The sequence below is a fragment of the Vulpes vulpes genome, chromosome 7, assembly GCF_048418805.1.
Source record: "Vulpes vulpes isolate BD-2025 chromosome 7, VulVul3, whole genome shotgun sequence".
NCBI classification, from domain to species: Eukaryota; Metazoa; Chordata; class Mammalia; order Carnivora; family Canidae; genus Vulpes; species Vulpes vulpes.
This window is the reverse complement of record NC_132786.1, coordinates 15020204-15039315: the sequence shown is the minus strand read 5'-3', so window position 1 is coordinate 15039315 and position 19112 is coordinate 15020204. Positions and strand designations below refer to the sequence as shown.

The window sequence follows — 19112 nt, the reverse complement described above, 5'->3', positions numbered from 1 at the left end:
GGTGCTGTGCCGGGCCCTCCTGCTTGGGCCCTGCTCTTGGCCACAGGCTTCTAAGTGCTGGGTACAAAGATGGAAGCAAGCCATCGTGTTGCTCCTGGTCTGCGAGACGTTCTGAATCAAGAGGAACCTTTTTTTTTTTTTTAAAGATTTATTTATTTATTCATGAAAGACACAGAGGCAGAGACAGAGGCAGAGACACAGGCAGAGGGAGGAGCAGGCTCCATCCAGGGAGCCCGATGTGGGACTCGATCCCGGATCCTGAGATCCCAGGATCACAACCTGAACCAAAGACAGGTGCCCAACTGCTGAGCCACCCAGGCGTCCCTCAGGAGGAACCTTAAACCAGGCACTGGCCCCCAGCCCCCTGCACCTGGTCCACCCCTCCCCTTGTGTTGGGAGCCCAGGGTTGCCTGCCGGGGTCTCTGGGTGTGCGGCCCACCGCGTGCCACGGCCTTTGCCTGCCACTGAGTTGCTGAGGCACAAGGAAAGACAGCACGGCTCTGCTTGGGCTGCGCCCCTGAGGTGGGGTTCTGTGGTTGGCGCTGCAGTTCCTACGCTGTTCTGGGCTCGTGTAGGGCTTCTGGGGCTGGATTCATTGGCCATGGGCCCGTGGCAGGGGGATCGAAGGAACACACCACAAGCAGTGCAGAAGGAAGTTGTCTTTCCGCCTGAGCTTGGCAGGTCTTGGGGGATCTGAGGGCCCTGGCGAGCCTCCTTGCACGACCCCGTGAGCTTGGGGGCTCTAGTGGACAGCCAGGACGTGAGCGGCACGGATCTGGGGGGGATGCTGTGGGTCCTGTGCTCCCCTCTGTACTTTTTTTTTTTTTAAGATTTTTAAAATTTATTCATAGAGACACAGAGGGAGAAGCAGGCTCCATGCAGGGAGCCCAATGTGGGACTCGATCCAGGGTCTCCAGGATCACGCCCTAGGCTGCAGGTGGCGCTAAACCGCTGCGCCACGGAGGCTGCCCCGCTGTGCTGCTTAACCCTCATTGCCCTCTATGGGTGCTGTTGGAGGATGGGCAGTATTTACATTGAACAGCGTGCAGTGGCCCAGATGTAACCATTTTAATTTTCAAAACTGGCTCAAACTGGCAGAAGGCCTGGAACATAATTACCTGGCATAACCTCCACCTGAACTGTGATGAGGACCCTGGTCTCCCACTTCCCTGATGGGGTAACGCAGTGTGGAGGTTGAGTGGTTGGCGGGGGAGCCCAGCGTGGGGAGGGCGGCCGGGCAAGTGGCAGCGCCCCTGCCACTGCCTCCCAGCGTGGCCGCGGTGCCCACCCATTCCTGTACCCAGGATGGGTGGTACTACAGGAGGCCCGAAGTACCCATTGGGGTCTGGGGGGCCACTGCCTGGGGTAGTGCGGCCTGGGGTGCATGTGCTGGGGTCCCGTCCAGCTGCCCAGGCTTCATGTGGAGGGCCTGGCTGGGAGGGCGGAGGAGACTGTGCAGACATCTCATGGAGGGTCTCTGTGGGTGTAGGAGGATGGGGGCGGGGATCCGCAGGGCCCAGGGGACAACTGGCGGGACTGCGTACCCTGCTTCGACAATGGCCATGTTGCTGCTTAAAATGTTCTCGTGGCCACGTTAAAAGGAGGAGGAAGGGACGCCTGGGTGGCTCAGCAGTTGGGCACCTGCCTTCGGTCCAGGGCATGATCCTGGGGACCCGGGATCGAGTCCCACATCAGGCTCCCTGCATGGAGCCTGCTTCTCCCTCTGTCTGTGTCTCTGCCTCTCTCTCAGTCTGTGTCTCTCATGAATAAATAAATAAATCTTAAAAAAAAAAAAAAAAAAGGAGGAGGAAGCAGGTGAAATCAGTGTTAGTAATGTATTTTATTCAGCCCTCCATGTCCAAAATCAGGCCCCCAGACCCGACTATCTGACCAGAATCGAGAGATGTGCTCTGCCTTGCTGGGTACTTCTGAGACCTGGTGTGCTGTTGACGCTGCCCGTGTTGCTGTGTGGACCTGCCACGTCTCATGGGCTCAGGGCCTGTGTCTCAGGGCCATGGGCAGTGTGGTCCTGCGGTCTGACTGCTGCATTCGGGGGCTCAGGGGGTGCCAGGCCCCGGTCTCTGCAGGCATACCTGTTCTGAGTTCCCATCTCCCAGCTGCCTCTGAGCCACAGGTGTTCTCCGGGCTGACGTGGGCTTGGCCCGGGGTGCCCCAGCATCAGGGGGATTGGAGGCTTCACTTCAGTGCCCGTGCCCCCACCCACTGAGTGGACGAGCTGGTGCTTCCGGGGGAGGGGGGGGCCTCACTCCCTTCATCCGACCTGGCAGTGTGTGGATGTTAGGAACAGGGGCCGGGGGATCCCTGGGTGGTGCAGCGGTTTGGCGCCTGCCTTTGGCCCAGGGCACGATCCTGGAGACCCGGGGATCGAATCCCACATCGGGCTCCCGGTGCATGGAGCCCGCTTCTCCCTCTGCCTGTGTCTCTGCCTCTCTCTCTCTCTGTGACTATCATAAATAAATAAAAATTTAAAAAAATTAAAAAAAAAAAAAAAAGGAACAGGGGCCGGGCTCTCTGCCCCTCTCCCGCCCCTGGGCTTGGCTGTTGGGGCCCCCGGTCCTTAGGGTCCCTGTCTGTCAGGAGGGGTTCATGCCCATGGTTCCTGCGAGTGGAACCCTGCTGGTACCTTCTTGTGTGAATATTGGCCTAAGTTACCCTTATCGTTAGTGGCAGGGATGCGGGAGGGCCCCGTGGGGTGGTGGTTCTCAGGGAGCAGGTGGCCAAGGAGGGTGAGGGTGACGGTGGAGGCAGGCCGCCTGCCCTGAGCCTGCTGTCCGGCTCCCACACCTGCCCTGACCTGCTGCACTGTTGACTTCTCAGCCCAGGACCCTGGCATCTCCCCCAGCCAGAGTCTGTGTGCAGAAAGTTCCAGAGGCCTCACCACGGTCTCCCTGTCAGAGAGTGGAGTGGGACCTGTGGAGGCCTGCTGCCTGGTGATCCTGGCCACTGAGAGCAAGGTGAGTAGAGGGTGGGACCCAGCACCTCCCACCCCCAGCCCAGGTCCTGCCCACCACGAGTCCGGTCCGACCACATGCCCAGGCCCCTCCCACTCCCCCATCCAGGCCACGCCCACACCCACCCAGGCCCCTCCTACCTTTCTGACCCACACCCCGCCCACACCCAAGCAGGCCCCGCCCACATCCCCATCCAGGCCCAGCCCATACCTACCCAGGTTCCTCCTACCTTTCCGACCCAGGCCCCGCCCACACCCAGCTAGGCCCCGCCCACACCCAGCTAGGCCCCTCCAACAAACCTCTGGGCTCCTCCCACCGGCAGGGCCCAGCCCACCACCTGCCCAGGCCCTGCTAAAGCCCCTTCCCCTGCTCCCTGAGTGTGGTGCCTTCTCTTCCAGGGACCTCACCCTTTCCCCAGTGCTGATGCGGGTGGTCTCCTGCACCCCAAGCCATGCCCTGGGAGTGGGGGGTTAGGGCTTGAGGCCCCCTTAGCTACCTAAGGGTTGCCAACCTCCAGGAGCTTCTTGGTGCGGTTTCTGTGTAAGACTGGAGCAGGGACTCCCACCTGGAGCAGGTTCCCTTAGATCAGTGCCCCTCCTCGGCTCTGCCCACCTTCTAGCCGGGCAGTGCTGGGGTGCGCGCTGGGCTCCTGGCCCACCCCTGCGGGCTCCTCTAGTCCCTGCCGCATATCCAGGGGCAGAGCTGCCCAGATAGGAGCCTGCCTTCACAGCGGGCCTGAAGCTGTGTGCCATGCTGGGAGCGCTGTCCCCCAGCCTGGGGCCACTGCGTGGCAGGGCGTTGGGGGGCGTTGGGGGGCCAGGTGGGCGGATACAGGAGGGCTGGCAGCTGACACACCTGGGCCCCTGAGGTCCAGGGAGCCTCCCAGACATAGGCTGCTCCCCTGGGGGGCGGTGGGAGGCAACGGGCCCTCAGTTCTGGTGCTGGTTGGGCATCTGAGGAGCCAGGTGCCCAGGAAAGCTGCCCAGGAAGACCCAGCTTCGTCCCCACGGCAGGTCGCTGCGGAGGAACTGTGCTCCCTGCTGGGGCAGGTCTTCCAGATTGTGTACACGGAGTCCACCATCGACTTCCTGGACAGAGCCATATTCGACGGGGCCTCGACACCCACCCACCACCTGTCCCTGCACAGCGGTATGTGAGTGTGGGCAGACAGTCCCCGAGGTCCATGTCCCCCACCTGGTGGCTTCCTGCATCACTGTGGGGACCAGGGAACGCATCAACGAAGGTCACTTCACCTGTTTCAGATCAGAGAGCCGGGGGCTAGGGGGCGCTGTGGGGAGGAGCCCCCGGACCTCACTGCTCTCTGATGAGGGCTTTGTCCGGGGACGGAGGCTGCCCAGGCAGTGGATGTGTGGAAGCCACCACCTTCTCTGTGTCTGTGGGGCATTTTGGGGAGGCGCCTTACTTATAGGGATTCATTTAGCCCCCTCACCCTCTCCTCACCCCTCTCTCAGGGCCCAGTAGCCACACTGATGCTGTCCTGCTCTGTGTTGTGGGGACCTTAGGTCCTGGCCAACGTTCCCTGGGTAGCTGCTGTGGGCCACGCTTTTTGCTGGTGCAGGGGCCTCGGGCTCGTGGGGGTCCTGCCTCTCTCCTTGGGGAGCAGCTGTGCTGCGTGGAGCTCGCGGGGGGGTCACACCTGCCTGTGGTGGTGGCTTCTGCCGTCAGCACCTGCGGCCAGGCCAGTTGCAGGGGCTCTGGGATCCTGTGCCTCACCTAAAGGACACCGCAGGCGGCCACCAGGGGTGCTTTCTCATCCTTTGCCGCGCTGGGGAGAGGGTTCCCCCAGCGCTCCATTTGGTGCGTTCTCCAGAGACCAGAGCATCACACTCAGACCGCACTGTGAGCCCTGCGGAGGAGCATGTGTGGGTGGTGCCTATGGGCCACCCCAGGAGGCCTGCAGCCCCCCTGCCGCCAGTGCCCTTGGTGGGCTTGGTGCCCTCTCCCCGCGTGACCAGGCGCCCCTGTCTCCCCACCCTGTACAGACGACTCTTCCACCAAGGTGGACGTGAAGGAGCCATATGAGACAGACCTGGGCACTTTGTGAGTACCCGCCCGCCACCCCTGCCCCCATCAGCCATGCCATCCACACTGGGCGCCCTGGCCAAACCTGGGTGTCTGTGGGGAGCCGGACGTGGGCACAGGGCGGAGGCACAGAGCCCCGTGCCCATGGCTCCTGTCCTTGCAGCGCGTTCCCCGAGTGTGTGCACCCCGGCGGCATCTCGCCCTCGTCCTTCTGCATGCAGATGGTGCCCCATGCCAAGACAGTCAGTGAGAGCGAGTTGAGCGCCACTGCCACCGAGCTGCTGCAGGACTACATGCTCACGGTGCGGCCCTGCCCTGTGAGGGGCGGGGACAGCCGAGCCTGGCCCTGGGACTTGCTGCTTAGCCAACGCGTGCCGCTGACCCTTATGTGGTTCTGCGCTAGTGCACAGCCCTGGGGGCACAGCCTGCTTGGGCTCCTTACTCGGGGTGCCGCTGGGTGGGCTGTGGGTGCGTGGTGCTGCGCTCACCCCCCACCTTCTGCTCCGCTGTCTGCAGCTGCGCACCAAGCTGTCCTCCCAGGAGATCCAGCAGTTCGCGGCACTTCTGCATGACTACCGCGATGGGGCGTCTGTGCACGAGTTCTGCATCAACCTGCGTCAGCTGTATGGGGACAGCCGCAAGTTCCTGCTGCTCGGTGAGTCTGAGGTGGCGTGGCTGCAGTGTGGGGGCTCTGGCCAGAGACCAGAGCTTGCCGGTGGGAGCCAGACTGCGGGGAAGCCAGGGGCTGGTGCCCCGGAATGAGGGCCAGGGTGGGGCTCCCCAGAGGAGACAGCACCTGAGAGGGTTTTGGTGGGTGGCCAGGAGTTTGCCAGGCAGAGAAGTGGACCCCATTACTGGGTGGAAAGACCGGCCTTGGCCGAGAGCTGGGCCCTGAGAAATGAGCACCATGGTGCAGCTGGGTAGCCAGGGTGGCCAGGACCCCGCACACCTGCCCCCACCCTTGAGGATGGTGGCGCGGCTATGTGTCCTGTGTGCAGAGCCTGGGGAACTTGGCTGGCTGATGGTGGCTGTTGGAGGCTCTGGCTGCTCCCCAACCTCCAAACCTCCACCGAGGGTGGGTTTATACCCTTGTCAGCCGCCACCCAAGGGCTCTCTGCTCATGGGGGCTCTAGGGCCTGCCGTGCTGTGTCCAGTTTGAGCTCTTGGTGACCCTGTGGCCTCTCTGCCAGGGTCCGTCGTGTGGTCAAGGCTTGGGTCCGAGGGCCCCGCCCCGTGTTCCTTTCTGTTGTTGTCCCGTAGAAGCGGGTGGTGCCCAGTGGTTGGCCTGCGCCCTCTGCTCTGTACTCCAGGGCCTGTGGGTGGGGCTCCGCCAGGACAAAGGGAGGGACATGCAGCCCCCTGTTCCCCGGCCCAGCCCCCCAGAAGTATGGCATCCAGCACACCCTGTGTCCTCAGGTTTGCGGCCCTTCATCCCGGAGAAGGACAGCCAGCACTTCGAGAACTTCCTTGAGACCATCGGGGTGAAGGACGGCCGAGGCATCATCACTGACAGCTTCGGCAGGTACCGGCGGGCCCTGAGCTCCGCCTCCACCTCCACCTGCACTGGGAACAGGACCACAGGCAGCTCCGACGACCAGTCCGCACCCTCGGAGGGGGACGAGTGGGACCGCATGATTTCGGATATCAGCAACGACATCGAGGCTCTGGGCTGCAGCATGGACCGGGACTCAGCCTGATGGCGCCGGGAAGGGCCCGCCGGCGCTCCCTCTACTGTGAAGGACCTGCCCCGGGGCGCTGGTGCCCGTGGCCCCCTCCGGGAGGGCTCCCGGGGGTCCTTTCGGTTTTGCACACGACGATGCTGTCGAAACTCTCAGAGACCTTCAAACAAGTTTACTGCCATGTGAATGATTCATTTCTGGTCCCAGCGTGCTTCTGATCTTGCGGGTGGGAGCCGGGCAGCAGACACAGGGGACGGCATCAGGGTTTTCCTTTGAAAACGCAGGGTGGGCAGCGGGTGACCTGGGCCCTGGTGCGAGTGTGGGTCCTCGTCCTCCCAAGGACACCTGGTCTCCTGCGCCTGGCCTCCTGCTCCTCGATGAGTCCCCCTTCCTCCGTCTGCCAGCACAGATGCTCTCCACTGTATCCGGACCCCCACCCCCACCCAGAGCACAGGTCCCCCTCCCCACCCAGCACGCCCAGGGTCCTGGGCTCGGTGGGGGTGCGCAGGGGCACTGTGTTCTAGGCCTTCCCTGGGCTGGGCCCCTGCTGTGCTCTTGGCACCTGGGGGACCAGAGGGTGGGTCTGGCCTGGGAGACCCCCAGCAGCATGTGTGGGAGCCCTGGGCTGAGCAGGGTGGGTGTGGGGGCCCCGGGGCGGGAGGACGGAGGCCCCACGGGGCCGGTGGCAGGTGCGGATGGGAGGAGAAGCCTCTCACGTGGCTCTGGCCGCAGCCCCCCCCGGAAGCTGGCAGTGGGCCCAGGCTGGCAGGGCTAGGGCCCATGCAGTGGCTCTCTGGATGTGAGCCAAGACCTCTGGCCCTCCTGCCCTGGGAGCATCTGGAACGGCCAAGGCGGGCCGGCCTGGCCAGGCCCTCCCCAGCCACCCTTGGTCTCGGGCTGCAGCAGGGCGGTAGCAGTGGGGCCGCACCCTGGGGCCTGGCCCGCATATCCTGTGTGGATGGCAGGGACCGCCTCGTCCCCTCCAGGGGTGCCTTTCCCACCAGCCCCCCCTCAGCAGATCTCTGGACTTCAGAGAAGAGGGAATATGGAGGGGATGGATGGCTCCTCCACAGCTGGGCGTCAGGAGGGCCCCCAACAAATGCCTCTCCGTGGCTAGAGCCCTGGAGCCCCTGGGTCTGGGGAGTCCCTTCCCGAAGCCAGTCCCCAGGCCCACGCCCTGGGCCACAGCCAGGGGACAGTCTAGTCTCTGGGCAGGTGGGGCACCGAGGTCCTGGGGTGGGGAGGGCGAGGACCCCCACCCTCCAGGGACCTTATGTGAACCCCACATACTGGAGACACGGGACAGATCCCACCCTCTGGGGACATGGTGGGGGCCAGAGCCCCGCCCTCTGGGGGCCAGGAGGAGAGCCCCCCACTCTGGGACACATGGGGACAGATCCTGCCCTCTAGGGACAAGGAGGAGGAAACCCCCCCCCCCCACTCAGGGACAGGTGGGGACAGAGCCCTGCCCTCTGGGGACAAGGAGGAGGGCCCCCCCACTTGGGGACTGGTGGGGACAGCCCTGCCCTCTGGGGACAAGGAGGAGGACACCTACCCCTAGGGACCCGGATTGCCCCAGGCCTGGGTTGGGATCGCCCGCACCCTCCGGCGCCCGGGGACAGGCCCCCCTGACCCTCCAGGGGCCCCACCGCGAGTCCCCTGAGACCCGAGCAAGCCCGGAAGCAGGAGCAGAGCGGAGGCTGAGGGGACACACCCGTTTATTGAGCAGCAGAGCCGGGGGCAGGGACAGGGCCGGTGGTCGGTGGCAGTCAGTGGCAGTCGGTGGCGGTGGGTGGTGGTCACGGCTACATGGTGAGCTCCTGCGGGAGGGTGCAGAGGTGCGGGCTGAGAGGGGGCCCAGCAGGGTGGGCGGCAGGGCTGAGGGTGGCCACTCACCATGATGGCGTTGACGATGTCACTCTGGTTGTCCCGCAGAGCCCGCACGGCCCTGGCCCTCGACACGTTGGCTTGCGCCATCACCAGCTCGATGTCCCGGAGCTCCAGGCCCGCCTCATCCACCTGGATGGGGGCAGGCGGGCAGGTTCCGGGGCTGCCGCCCCCCGGAAGGCCCCGACCCCTCCTCCCCCCCCACCCCGCGGTGCCCCAGCCTCACCTCCTCCTCCTCCTCTTCCTCCTCCTCCTCCTCCTCTGGCCTCCGCAGCGGCCCCGGCGCAGACTCAGGCACCAGGGCCGATGGCTCAGTGGGCACCTTGAACTTCTCGGCGGCAGCCCTGTGCACTTGCTGCGACAGGTCCTCGATCTGCAGGGCGGGCACAGCGGTCAGGCCGCCCCCCGGCCCCCACCCCCCCCACCCCCCACCCCCACCAGACCTTGGCCTCCCCGAAGACCACGTAGGTGTCGGAGGCTGGGCTCTTGAAGACGTCGGGCTTGGCGATGACAAACAGGATGTTCTTGGACTTCTGGATGGTGATCCTGGTGACCCCCTGGATTTGCCGCAGGCCCAGCTTGGACATCGCCTGGGGACACGGCAGGCTCACCCTGGGCACTGGGGGGTCCCAGGCCGAGGCGGGGAGGAGCCGGCCCCAAGGAGTGGTAGCATCCCGGCAGGGGCTGAAGCCTCTCCCGCCAAGTCTGGGGGCCCCTCTGTGGGCTCTAGGCAAGCTGGGGACACTGGCCCCCAGGGACAGTGGGGTGCCGGGTGTACCATCTCCATGGAGGCTCTGGCCCCAGCGCCTCCACTGCCCAACAGCCTCACTGGTGGCATCATCAGCCCCCGGGGGTGAAGGGTCCCCTCCTGCACCCTCCCCAGCGGCCCCACGGCCTCCCCCACCTTCCGGGCCTTCTTCTCACTGCGACTCTGCTTGGCTTTGGCCACGGTCTCTTCGCTGCCACCGGCTGCGGGGGCCTGGGGAGGATAGAGTTTGAGGAACCGAGGGCGGGGCATCGGGGAGCCCTCCCAGGGGTGCCCCCTTCCCCCCGGGCCGGGCACCTGGGCTGGGCACTGCGCCGGCTGTACCCCCGAGGCGTCCTGCTCCTCCGGCTCTGCCGACGACTCCCCGTGGCTGTCCGAGTGCGGGCCGGATCCTGGGGCCCTGGGGGGCGAGTCTGGGTGCGGGGGGTGGGGGGATGAGGACGGCCGCAACCCCGGGCCCCCACCTGCCGCCCGCGGTCCCTGCTTCAGACAACTCGCCGCCCGGCCTCACCTTCCTCTGGGCTGTCCTGGTCAGCCTGCTGCCCGGCGGCGGGGGGGCCCCGAGGCCCAGGAGGCACTTGGCAGGGGGGCGCGGTCCGCCAGGCCCGGTCTTTGGCATGGGTGTCCCCTGCCGGGGCTGTCCTGGGGCCAGGGAGGGCGGCAGGGTGCGGGAGGCCCCCCCTCGGCCCAGACCCGGGAGGTCCCGGGGTCCCTGAGAGGGCGGCTGGTGCCTGCGGGGTTCCCGCCAGAGGCTCCCTGGCCTCCGAGTCTTCCCTGAGGCCCCGGCAGGGGCAGGAGGCGCCAAGGACCCCGGGGCTCAGGGCTGCCTCTGCGGGGCCCCCGGGGGTGCAGGGCTCGCGGGCCAGGGCCCGGCCGGGGCTTCCTGGCAACCGCGCTGCAGCCCCGGGGCTCCCGCGGACCCCCCGTGCCCTCTCCCTGCCGCCGGGGCCCGGCGCGGGCTCCTGCCCGGAGGCTGCGGGCGGGCTGGGCACTGGCTCTGGGCGGCAGCCGCCCTCCGGCCTCAGCCCCACCTCCGCAGCGCCGGGACACCGGGGCCAAGCCGCGGGATGCGCTCCCAGGCCACGCTGCCCCGCAGCCTTCCCGGCTCCCTGGGGGACCGGCTCCAGGCCGAGTACCCCTGGACTCTCACCCCCTGGGGACTCCCCCGGGGCCGAGCGGGGCTCAGCTCGGGCTCCAGCGCGCACGCGGGCACCGGGACGGCTTCCCTGCTCGGGCGCCGGACCCTCCGCTGCTTCCTCCCGGGCAGAGGCAGCCTTCGGTGGGTCCCGGGCTTCCGCCGCAGCCCCTGGGCACTCCGGGACCTCTGGGGCTGACGCTAGCTGTTCTGGGGCTTCCGTCGCAGGTTCTGGATGTTCTGGGGCCTCCGTGGCAGGCTCTAGGCATTCTGGAACTTCTGTGGCAGGTTCTGGATGCTCTGGAGCTTCCATGGCAGGGTCCGAATGTTCTGGGGCTTCCTTGGCAGGTTCTGGATATTCTGGTGCCTCCATGGAGGACTCTGGACGTTCTAGGGCCTCGGTGGCAGGCTCCGGGTGTTCTGGGGCCTCTGTGGCAAGCTCTGGGCGTTCTGGGGCCTCCATAGCAGGTTCTAGATGTTCTGGGGCCTCCATGGAAGGCTCTGGACGTTCTAGGGTCTTGGTGGCAGGCTCCAGGCATTCTGGGGCCTCTATGGCAGGTTCTGAGTGTCCTGGGGCCTCCATGGAAGGCTCCAGGCATTCTAGGGTCTTGGTGGCAGGCTCCGGGCATTCTGGGGCCTCTGTGGCAGGTTCTGGATATTCTGGGGCCTCCGTGGCAGGTTCTGGATGTTCTGGGGCCTCCATGGAAGGCTCTGCATGTTCTAGGGCCTTGGTAGCAGGTTCTGGATGTTCTGGGGCCTCCGTGGCAGGTTCTGGACGTTCTGGGGCCTCCATGGAAGGCTCTGCATGTTCTAGGGCCTTGGTAGCAGGTTCTGGATGTTCTTGGGCCTCCATGGAAAGCTCTGGATGTTCTAGGGCCTTGGTAGCAGGTTCTGAATGTTCTGGGGCCTCCATGGAAAGCTCTGGATGTTCTAGGGCCTTGGTAGCAGGTTCTGGATGTTCTGGGGCCTCCATGGAAGGCTCTGGATGTTCTAGGGCCTTGGTAGCAGGTTCTGGATGTTCTTGGGCCTCTATGGAAAGCTCTGGATGTTCTAGGGCCTTGGTAGCAGGTTCTGGATGTTCTGGGGTCTCCATGGAAGGCTCTGGATGTTCTAGGGCCTCAGTGGCAGGCTCCGGGCATTCTGGGACCTCTGCGGCAGGTTCTGGATGTTCTTGGAGCTTGGTAGCAGGTTCTGGATGTTGTGGGGCCTCCATGGAAGGCTCTGGACGTTCTAGGGCCTCGGTGGGAGGCTCTGGGCATTCTGGGGCCTCCGTGGGAGGTTCTAGGTGTCCTGAGGCCTCCATGGAAGGCTCCAGGCATTCTAGGGCCTTGATGGCGGGCTCTAGGTATTCTGGGGCCTTGGTGGCAGGATCTGGGCATTCTGGGGTCTCTGTGGCAAGTTCTGGATGTTCTGGGGCCTCCATGGAAGGCTCCAGGTGTCCTAGGGCCTCGGTGGCAAGCTCCGGGTGTTCTGGGGCCTTGGTGGCATGTTCTGGGTGTTCTGGGACCTCCATGGAAAGCTCCAGATGTTCTAGGGCCTCAGTGGCAGGTTCCGGGTATTCTGGGGCCTCGGTGGCAGGTTCTGGGTATTTTACAGCCTCCATGGAAGGCTCTGGATGTTCTAGGGCCTTGGTAGCAGGTTCTGGATGTTCTGGGGCCTCTTTGGCAAGTTCTGGATGTTCTGAGGCCTCCGTGGAAGGCTCCAGGCATTCTAGGACCTCAGTGGCAGGCTCTGGGCATTCTGGGGCCTCTGTGGCAGGTTCTGGGTGTCCTGGGGCCTCCATGGAAAGCTCCAGGCATTCTAGGGCCTCGGTGGCAGGCTCTGGGCATTCTGGGACCTCCGTGGCAGGTTCTGGATGTCCTGGTGCCTCCATGGAAAGCTCCAGGCTTTCCAGGGCCTCAGTGGCAAGCTTTGGGCATTCTGGGGCCTCCGTGGCAGGTTCTGGGTGTCTTGGGGCCTCCATGGAAAGCTCCAGGTGTTCTAGGGCCTCAGTGGCAGGCTCCAGGTGTTCTGGGGCTGCCGTGGCAGGTTCTGGATGTTCTGGGGCCTCCATAGAAGGCTCAAGGCATTCTAGGGCCTCAGTGGCAAGCTTTGGGCATTCTGGGGCCTCCGTGGCAGGTTCTGGGTGTCTTGGGGCCTCCATGGAAAGCTCCAGGTGTTCTAGGGCCTCAGTGGCAGGCTCCAGGTGTTCTGGGGCTGCCGTGGCAGGTTCTGGATGTTCTGGGGCCTCCATAGAAGGCTCCAGGCATTCTAGGGCCTTGGTGGCAGGCTCTGGGCATTCTGGGGCCTCCATGGCAGGTTCTGGGTGTTCTGGAACCTCCATGGAAAGCTCCAGGCGTTCTAGGGCCTCAGTGGAAGGCTCTAGGTGTTCTGGGGCCTCCGTGGCAGGTTCTGGGTATCTTGGGGCCTCCATGGAAAGCTCCAGGAGTTCTAGGGTGTTGGTGGCAGGCTCCGGGTGTTCTGGGGTCGCCGTGGCAGATTCTGGGTATTCTGGGGCTTCCATGGAAAGCTCCAGGCATTCTAGGGCTTCAGTGGCAGGCTCCGGGTGTTCTGAGGCCTCCGTGGCAGGTTCTGAGTATTCTGGGGCCTCCATGGAAGGCTCTGGGCATTCTAGGGCCTCGATAGCAGGCTCCGGGTGTTCTGGGGCCTCCATGGCAGGTTCTGAGTGTCCTGGGGCCTCCATGGAAAGCTCCAGGAGTTCTAGGGTCTTGGTGGCAGGCTCCGAGTGTTCTGGGGCCTCCATGGAAGGCTCCGGGTGTTCTGAGGCCTCCGTGGAAGGCTCTGGGTGTTCTAGGGCCTCGATAGCAGGCTCCGGGTGTTCTGGGGCCTCCATGGCGGGTTCTGGGTGTCCTGGGGCTGCCATGGAAAGCTCCAGGTGTTCTAGGGCCCTGGTGGTAGGCTCCGGGTGTTCTGGGGCCTCCGTGGCAGGCTTGGAGGGGCCTGCAGTTCCCCATGAGGCCCAAGGTGCCCCCGTGTCTGCAGCTGGCTCCAGGCCATCCAGCTGGACCTGCTCCCAGGCCGGAGGCTCTGTGTCCCTCTGCTCACATGCTGGCCTCAGCCCCAAGGTCACTTGTCCTTCCTGCCGGGCTGCAGTGGCCACAGGCTCCATCCATGGTGTGCAGCCTACATCCATCTGCAGGGTCTGGAGCTTGGCCTCAGCGGCGGGTCCCCGGCCCAAGGGGAAGCCCACGGCCTGCAGGGGTAGGGGCGGGGCCGCAGACCCAGGGTCTGGGCCCGCCTGTCTCTCCAGGTGCTGCAGAGAGTCGGGGCTTGGTGGGAGGGCCCCCACTGCTGGGGCAGTCTGGGGCTCTGGGCCTAAGGCCGTGTGCTCATCCCCCTGCAGGGACTGAGCTGCGCCCGCGGCAGCAGGCCCCCGACCCAGAATGGAGCCCAGCGCCTGCCCCCAGGCCTGAGCGGTCACCCCCGTGAGGTCCGGGGCTTCCTGCGGGGTGTGAGGGGCCTCGGCCGCAGTGCATGCCTGGCCTGAGCCCTGGCCTGGCCCGGTGACCTTGGCACCTGGGGCCTGGCGCCCGGTGGCTCTGCTGGCCTCTTCCTCGCAGATCCCGGGAGCAGGCTCACCAGGGCTGTCGTGGAGCAGGGCCGCGGGCCGTGCGTGGGGCTCCTCGCTGTACAGCCTCTCGTCATCTGCCCCTGCGTAGGAGGCCGAGTCGGGGTCGGAGGAGGCCGCCGAGGTGTCGTCCCGGAAGGCAAAGGCCTCGTCCATGCCCTCGGTGATGGAGAGATCGGACAGGGACTGCAGGGAGGAGGCGAACGTGCTGTCGTCCTCACCCTCCCCAGCAGCATCCCCTCCAGGGACAGAGGCCTCTTCCTCCTCCTGCTCCTCCTCTTCCTCCTCCTCGGGGGCCCTCGGTGTCACCTCCACGGCCTCCACCTGGAAGATGAGGCTGCCCCGGAAGGGCAGGAGGGCGGCGGGGATCATGGGGTCGTTGGCCAGGAAGTCCAGCTCGAAGAAATGGGCCTCCTGGCCCCAGGAAGAGCTGCTGTCGGCTGAGACGCTGGACTCCGGGGATGGGGGGCCAGGGGGCCCCGTGTAGGGCAGCTCCTGCTCGTCTGCCACAGACCCCTGTGGGGAGAAGCCCCAGCCTGAGGGGACATCCAGCCCTTCGGCCGGGGCCAGCAGGCTCAGGGAACAGGACGGGGACGAGGCCCAGCTGTCCCCATCTGCCGTGATGTAAGAGCCCGAGGGCGAGGCAGGTGGCGAGTCCCCTGGCTCCGCCGGAGCGTCCCGGGCATCCCTGCGGGGCCCGGGGCCAAGGAGCAGGGCAGAGGCGGTCTCGGTGGGGGTGGAGGGCGGCGTGAAGTAGGACTCAGGGTCTGGGACAGGGCAAGGCACAGGAGGGTCACCCTGAGAACACAACGCGGGGGGTGGGTTCAGGCTGGGGTGCCCACCCTCCCGGTCCCTGAGCTCTGGCAGGGCTGCCCTGGGCAGCAGGGGCACCCGGAGGGTCTCCTCGCCCATCACGATCCGGGGCTCCAGGGTGGCTGGGGGAGGACCCCCGGCGGGCCGGGCCTCGGGGGGGCCCAGGCTAGGGCTGCCTTCTGTGGGGACCGCCCAGGCTGAAGGGGTGCCGCTTGGCCCTGCATCCCAGCTGGCTCCCTCTGGCGGGGGCCGGGCACCCGGCTTGCTGGGCAGAAACTCCAGGGCCAGGGCGCTGGGTCCGGGGGTCAGGGCACAGTGCTCCAGCCGGTCCCCTCTTGGGGTGGTGGCTGCGGTCACATCACAGGACGACTCTGTGGAAAGAGAGGGCCATGAGGAGGGCAGACATCCTCGGGGAGCCGAAGAACCTCTGGGAGCCCGAACCCGGGGGGACAGCCTGGGGCCGGGGGGTGGGTGGTGTCTGAGGCTTGGCAGGCGGGGGGCTGGTACCTGTCTCCACCAACACCAGCTGGCTGGCCCCCTGCCCGCAGTCTGCGCTGGGCTCGGCTGGTGACCTCTCTGACCTGCATCAGAAGCTCCCAGGGGAAGGGCACTTGCACCCCGCTGGCTCTGGAACGCTCTAGGTGTCACACCTCCCGTGCACGGGGGTCTCACCTCCCTGCCTCAGCTCTCTCCCTGCTGCCCACACCGGAGGCCAGCCTCTCGGGGAGCCATCCAGCTCTGCCCCGGGTTCCAGCTGCCGAGCTGGTGCAGAGGAGGGGAGGCAGGGCCACCACGGGTGTGTCCTCAGGCCACGGGTCCCACGGAGGCTAAGCTGCAGGGGTTGGTGCTGGCAGTGACGGGATTTGTGGGAAAGAGGGCAGCTATGGGCGTGGGCCCTGGGGGCTGCGGGATCATGAGACTGGCCAGGCCTCTTCATGGTGGCAGCGGCCCCAGGGCTGTGGGTCCCAGGGCTGCCTAGACCCTGACTCTGTTCTTGGGGAGGTTCCTGCTCTATCATGTTCACCCTCGGTCACCCCACGGGGACCTCTGGGCCTCAGGGGTCTGTCTGCAAAGCCTAGTATCTGATTAGAGGTGAAGCTTTTAGGAAGGGGCAGCATCCTGCCCCCTTGGGCCCCCTGCTGGGATTCAGAGAGGCCAGGGGGGTCTTGAGAAGGGGGTCCTTCCGGCCACTGCAGCGTGGCATACACCCAACACCCGGAGGTGGGTGTGGTGGGGTGGACACAGGCTCCAGGTGCTGAGCCTGTGGTACCCTTGCCCGCCTGCCCTGGGGCAAGGAGAGGCCAGAGCCAGGCCAAGGGAGGTGGTGAAGGGAAGCCAAAGGTCAAAAGGTTTTGTAAGCACCCAAGGTCATCAAGCAGCCTGAGCAGAGCCAGCCTGAGATGCTGGGTCTGGGCAGGCCCAGCCTCCACCCGCTTTACCGGAGGCCGAAGGGGGCCAGGGCCCCGGCCCCGTGCTGTGCTGGTCAGTGACACTGCCAGGTGATGCGAGCACGGCTTGGTGCCCTTGGCCCTCCAGGAGTCACCGCTGACCTCCTGCTGGGCCACCCTGGTCCTTCCAGACCTGGGCAGACGCCTCCACTCCGCGGACACTTGCTGAGCTAGCATCTCCAAGGCTGCGGGCACTGCCCCCCGCCCTCGGGGACCGGCCCCCTGGCCACCCCAGGCGCCAGCTCCAGCCCTGTTGCTCCTTTCAAGACCCCAGTCGCTGGCCGTGCGGCGGCTGCAGCATCTAAAGGGCGAGTCCCCGGCGGGGCTGGGGGTGAGGCGGAGAACCCCTCGCCTCTGGTCCAGAGCCCCAGGCCTGCCTGGCCCGCAGCTCCTCGCAGACAATGGGGCCGCGGAGCCTGGAGGGCGGGCCACGGGCCTGAGCCACGGCCCCCGGGATGCTCGCAAGCCCCCCTGCCCTTCCCGCAGTCCAGAGCTGGGCCTGGAAGGGGTCAGGGGAAGGGGTCAGGATGGCTGGGAGCGCAGGCCGAGACCAGACGGGGGTGGGGGGTGGGGGGCGGCGGAGCGGACCGGCCGGGCCGGGGACCCAGGGGCAGGGGACCCAGGGGCAGGGGCAGGGCCGCCGACAGGATCGCAGGGGCCCAGCCCGAGGCCTCACCTGTTTGGGGGCCCGGCCCGCCCGCCTCCGGCAGCAGCGGTTCAGCGCGCGCGGCCTCCCCGGGCATGGCCTGGCCGTGCGCCCGTCCCTCGGCGCCCGCTCCGTCCGCGTGTCCGTCCGGCGGAGCCTGCGCGGCCGCCGCCCCTCGGCCCGGGAGTAGGGGGGAGGTCAGCGGCTGACGTCACGCCGCCCCGCCCGCCCGGCGCCCCGGAGGAGCGTGCGCCTGCGCCCCAAGCACTGCGGAGCGCAGCGGGGTGCGGGGCCCCCTCCCCGCCGGCTGCGCCCTCCTCCGGCGCCGCGCCCGCGCCTGTCCCGCGGCATTCCTCCCCGATGGCGGTCGCGAGGGGCCCGGGCCGGCCGGAGGCTGGGCGGACCCCAGGGAGCATCACCCGAAGCCGGCTCTGCAGGAGGCGGGGGCGGCGCGGGGCGCGGGGCGCGGGGCGCGGGGCAGGTGGCGGCGCGGTCCTGGGGCCCGGCCTCCCGCGCCCCCCGCCTCCATCCCGGAGGTGAGCTGGAGCCGCAGCTCCCTGCTGATTGGCCGGTCGTCGCACGTCGGTCTCCGTGGCAACCGCCTCCCGGCTCCATGGAAACCGAGACGGGAGCCGGCGCGGCTGGAGCGCGGGGAAGGCAGCCCCCGGGGAGCAGGGCGGACGGTCCGCGCACCCCGCAACCCCGCTCCCGGGCTCCCCCGGGCTCCCGGCGGAGGAAGAGGAGCGCCACGCCTCCCCGGGCCTGGGCCGCCGCCCCCCATCTCCCCTCCCCAGCGCCCCCAGCCTCCCCGCCCCGCCTCCCGCGCTCGCACCCGCCCAGTGCCAGGCTCCGGCTCCGCGAGACACAGGAGCATTGTGCCCCCCCGGAGCTGGGCGGCGGCAGGGAATCAGAGCGGTCATTGTGGCGGCGGCGGCGGGGGGCGGGGCGTCTCCCCAACCCTGTCTCCTGCGGCCACCCCGGGCGCCCACCCCCGGCCCTGCATCCTGCACCCCCCAGCCGCTGATGGAGCGTCTCTCCCCTGCTGGGGACCCTCTGCATCCACCTTCATTCTCGCCTTCCGGCTCTTCCAAGTTGCCTCTCCCCACAGCCCGGCTGCCCTGGCGGAGACCTTCATGCTCCCTCTGCTCTGCGCACCGCGACCACCCGGCCCGCACCAACCTCCCAGAAACCAAAAGCCTTTCCGTGTGCCCCGAGGGGCTTCTGGTCTGGGCAGGGTGGCCTCGGCTTGTCTGCTCTTCCTGACAGTAGACACAAGACACACAATCCCAACACAACTCTCATACACGAAGAGTGAGGTGATGTGGCGAGGGTCCCCAGGGCTGCAGGAACAGCCTGCTGACATAAGGGGCCCTTGACCACGTTTCTGGGCCCCAGTCTGCTCCCAGGTGGAGGACCAGACAGACATATTCATCCCCATGTGGGGCTGGAGTCCCACTGACAATTCTAGGAGGGTCAGGGGGAGGCCTGCTCCTTCCCCACCGGGATCACCCGCCCCTCTGCCCCACTGAGAAGCCCCAAGGGTAGGGGTGGTAGCACTGGCTAGGGGGAGCCCATGGCAGGCTTTCAGCCCAGGAAGTACTCCTAGGGCCCAGGATGGCCCAGCAGGGACTATTGTCACTGGAGCCACAGGCCACTAGAGTAGCACAGACAGGATGGACCTACTGAAATAAAAAATTTGAAGGTAATAGCCTGACTGACTGTTCAGGAGGCAATACAAAAAATCACCTGTCACGCCAGAAAGATCAAGGAAGAATCCAAGACCCAGGAAGGTCACAACTAGAATAAGAAAAATTAATCAACTGATGCCAAAACTAAGGTGAAGATGCTGGAATTACCTGATAAGGATTTTAAATCAGCCATCATGGAAGTGGTGCCATGCAAAATAAGTTTCTTTTGGAGCAAATGGAAAACGTCAGCAAAGAAACAGACATTATGAAATGGAAACAAACCAAGATCACGGAACGATATAGAATCACTGAAAGGAAGCACTTGCTGAGCAGTTTATCAGTGGCCAGAGATGACAGAGGACATCCAAGTGAGGCTGGGATGGGTCCACAGAATGTACTCAACTGAGTAATAACAACAAGAAAAACGTTGGGCAAGAGAGGCTGAGGACCATGTGGGATGACAACGT

The 19112-nt window shown here is 66.1% G+C and overlaps 2 protein-coding genes across 11 annotated transcripts in view; one reads left to right on the top strand and one right to left on the bottom strand.

Moving 5' to 3' along the window:
* The window catches only part of CCM2 (CCM2 scaffold protein), a 42898-nt gene extending 36010 nt beyond the window's left edge, over nt 1–6888 (top strand). For all 10 annotated transcript variants that reach the window (XM_072763017.1, XM_072763014.1, XM_072763012.1 and 7 more), the window contains 6 exons: nt 2839–2975; nt 3986–4121; nt 4976–5033; nt 5179–5317; nt 5532–5670; nt 6432–6888. In XM_072763017.1, coding sequence (XP_072619118.1) covers nt 2839–2975; nt 3986–4121; nt 4976–5033; nt 5179–5317; nt 5532–5670; nt 6432–6712 — 890 coding nt within the window. In that variant the 3' untranslated portion in view covers nt 6713–6888. The remainder of the gene's footprint in view (nt 1–2838; nt 2976–3985; nt 4122–4975; nt 5034–5178; nt 5318–5531; nt 5671–6431) is intronic.
* Nucleotides 6889–8395: 1507 nt separating this feature from the next.
* On the bottom strand, nt 8396–17182 carry NACAD (NAC alpha domain containing). Its single transcript, XM_072764955.1, has 8 exons — nt 16988–17182; nt 9859–15234; nt 9645–9760; nt 9486–9560; nt 9025–9171; nt 8808–8954; nt 8591–8713; nt 8396–8514 (listed from the first exon to the last, which is right to left on the bottom strand). Exons 1-8 carry the CDS (start codon nt 17052–17054, stop codon nt 8500–8502), a joined length of 6066 nt encoding a protein of 2021 aa, XP_072621056.1. The 5' UTR covers nt 17055–17182; the 3' UTR covers nt 8396–8499.
* Between the last annotated feature and the right edge of the window lie 1930 nt (nt 17183–19112).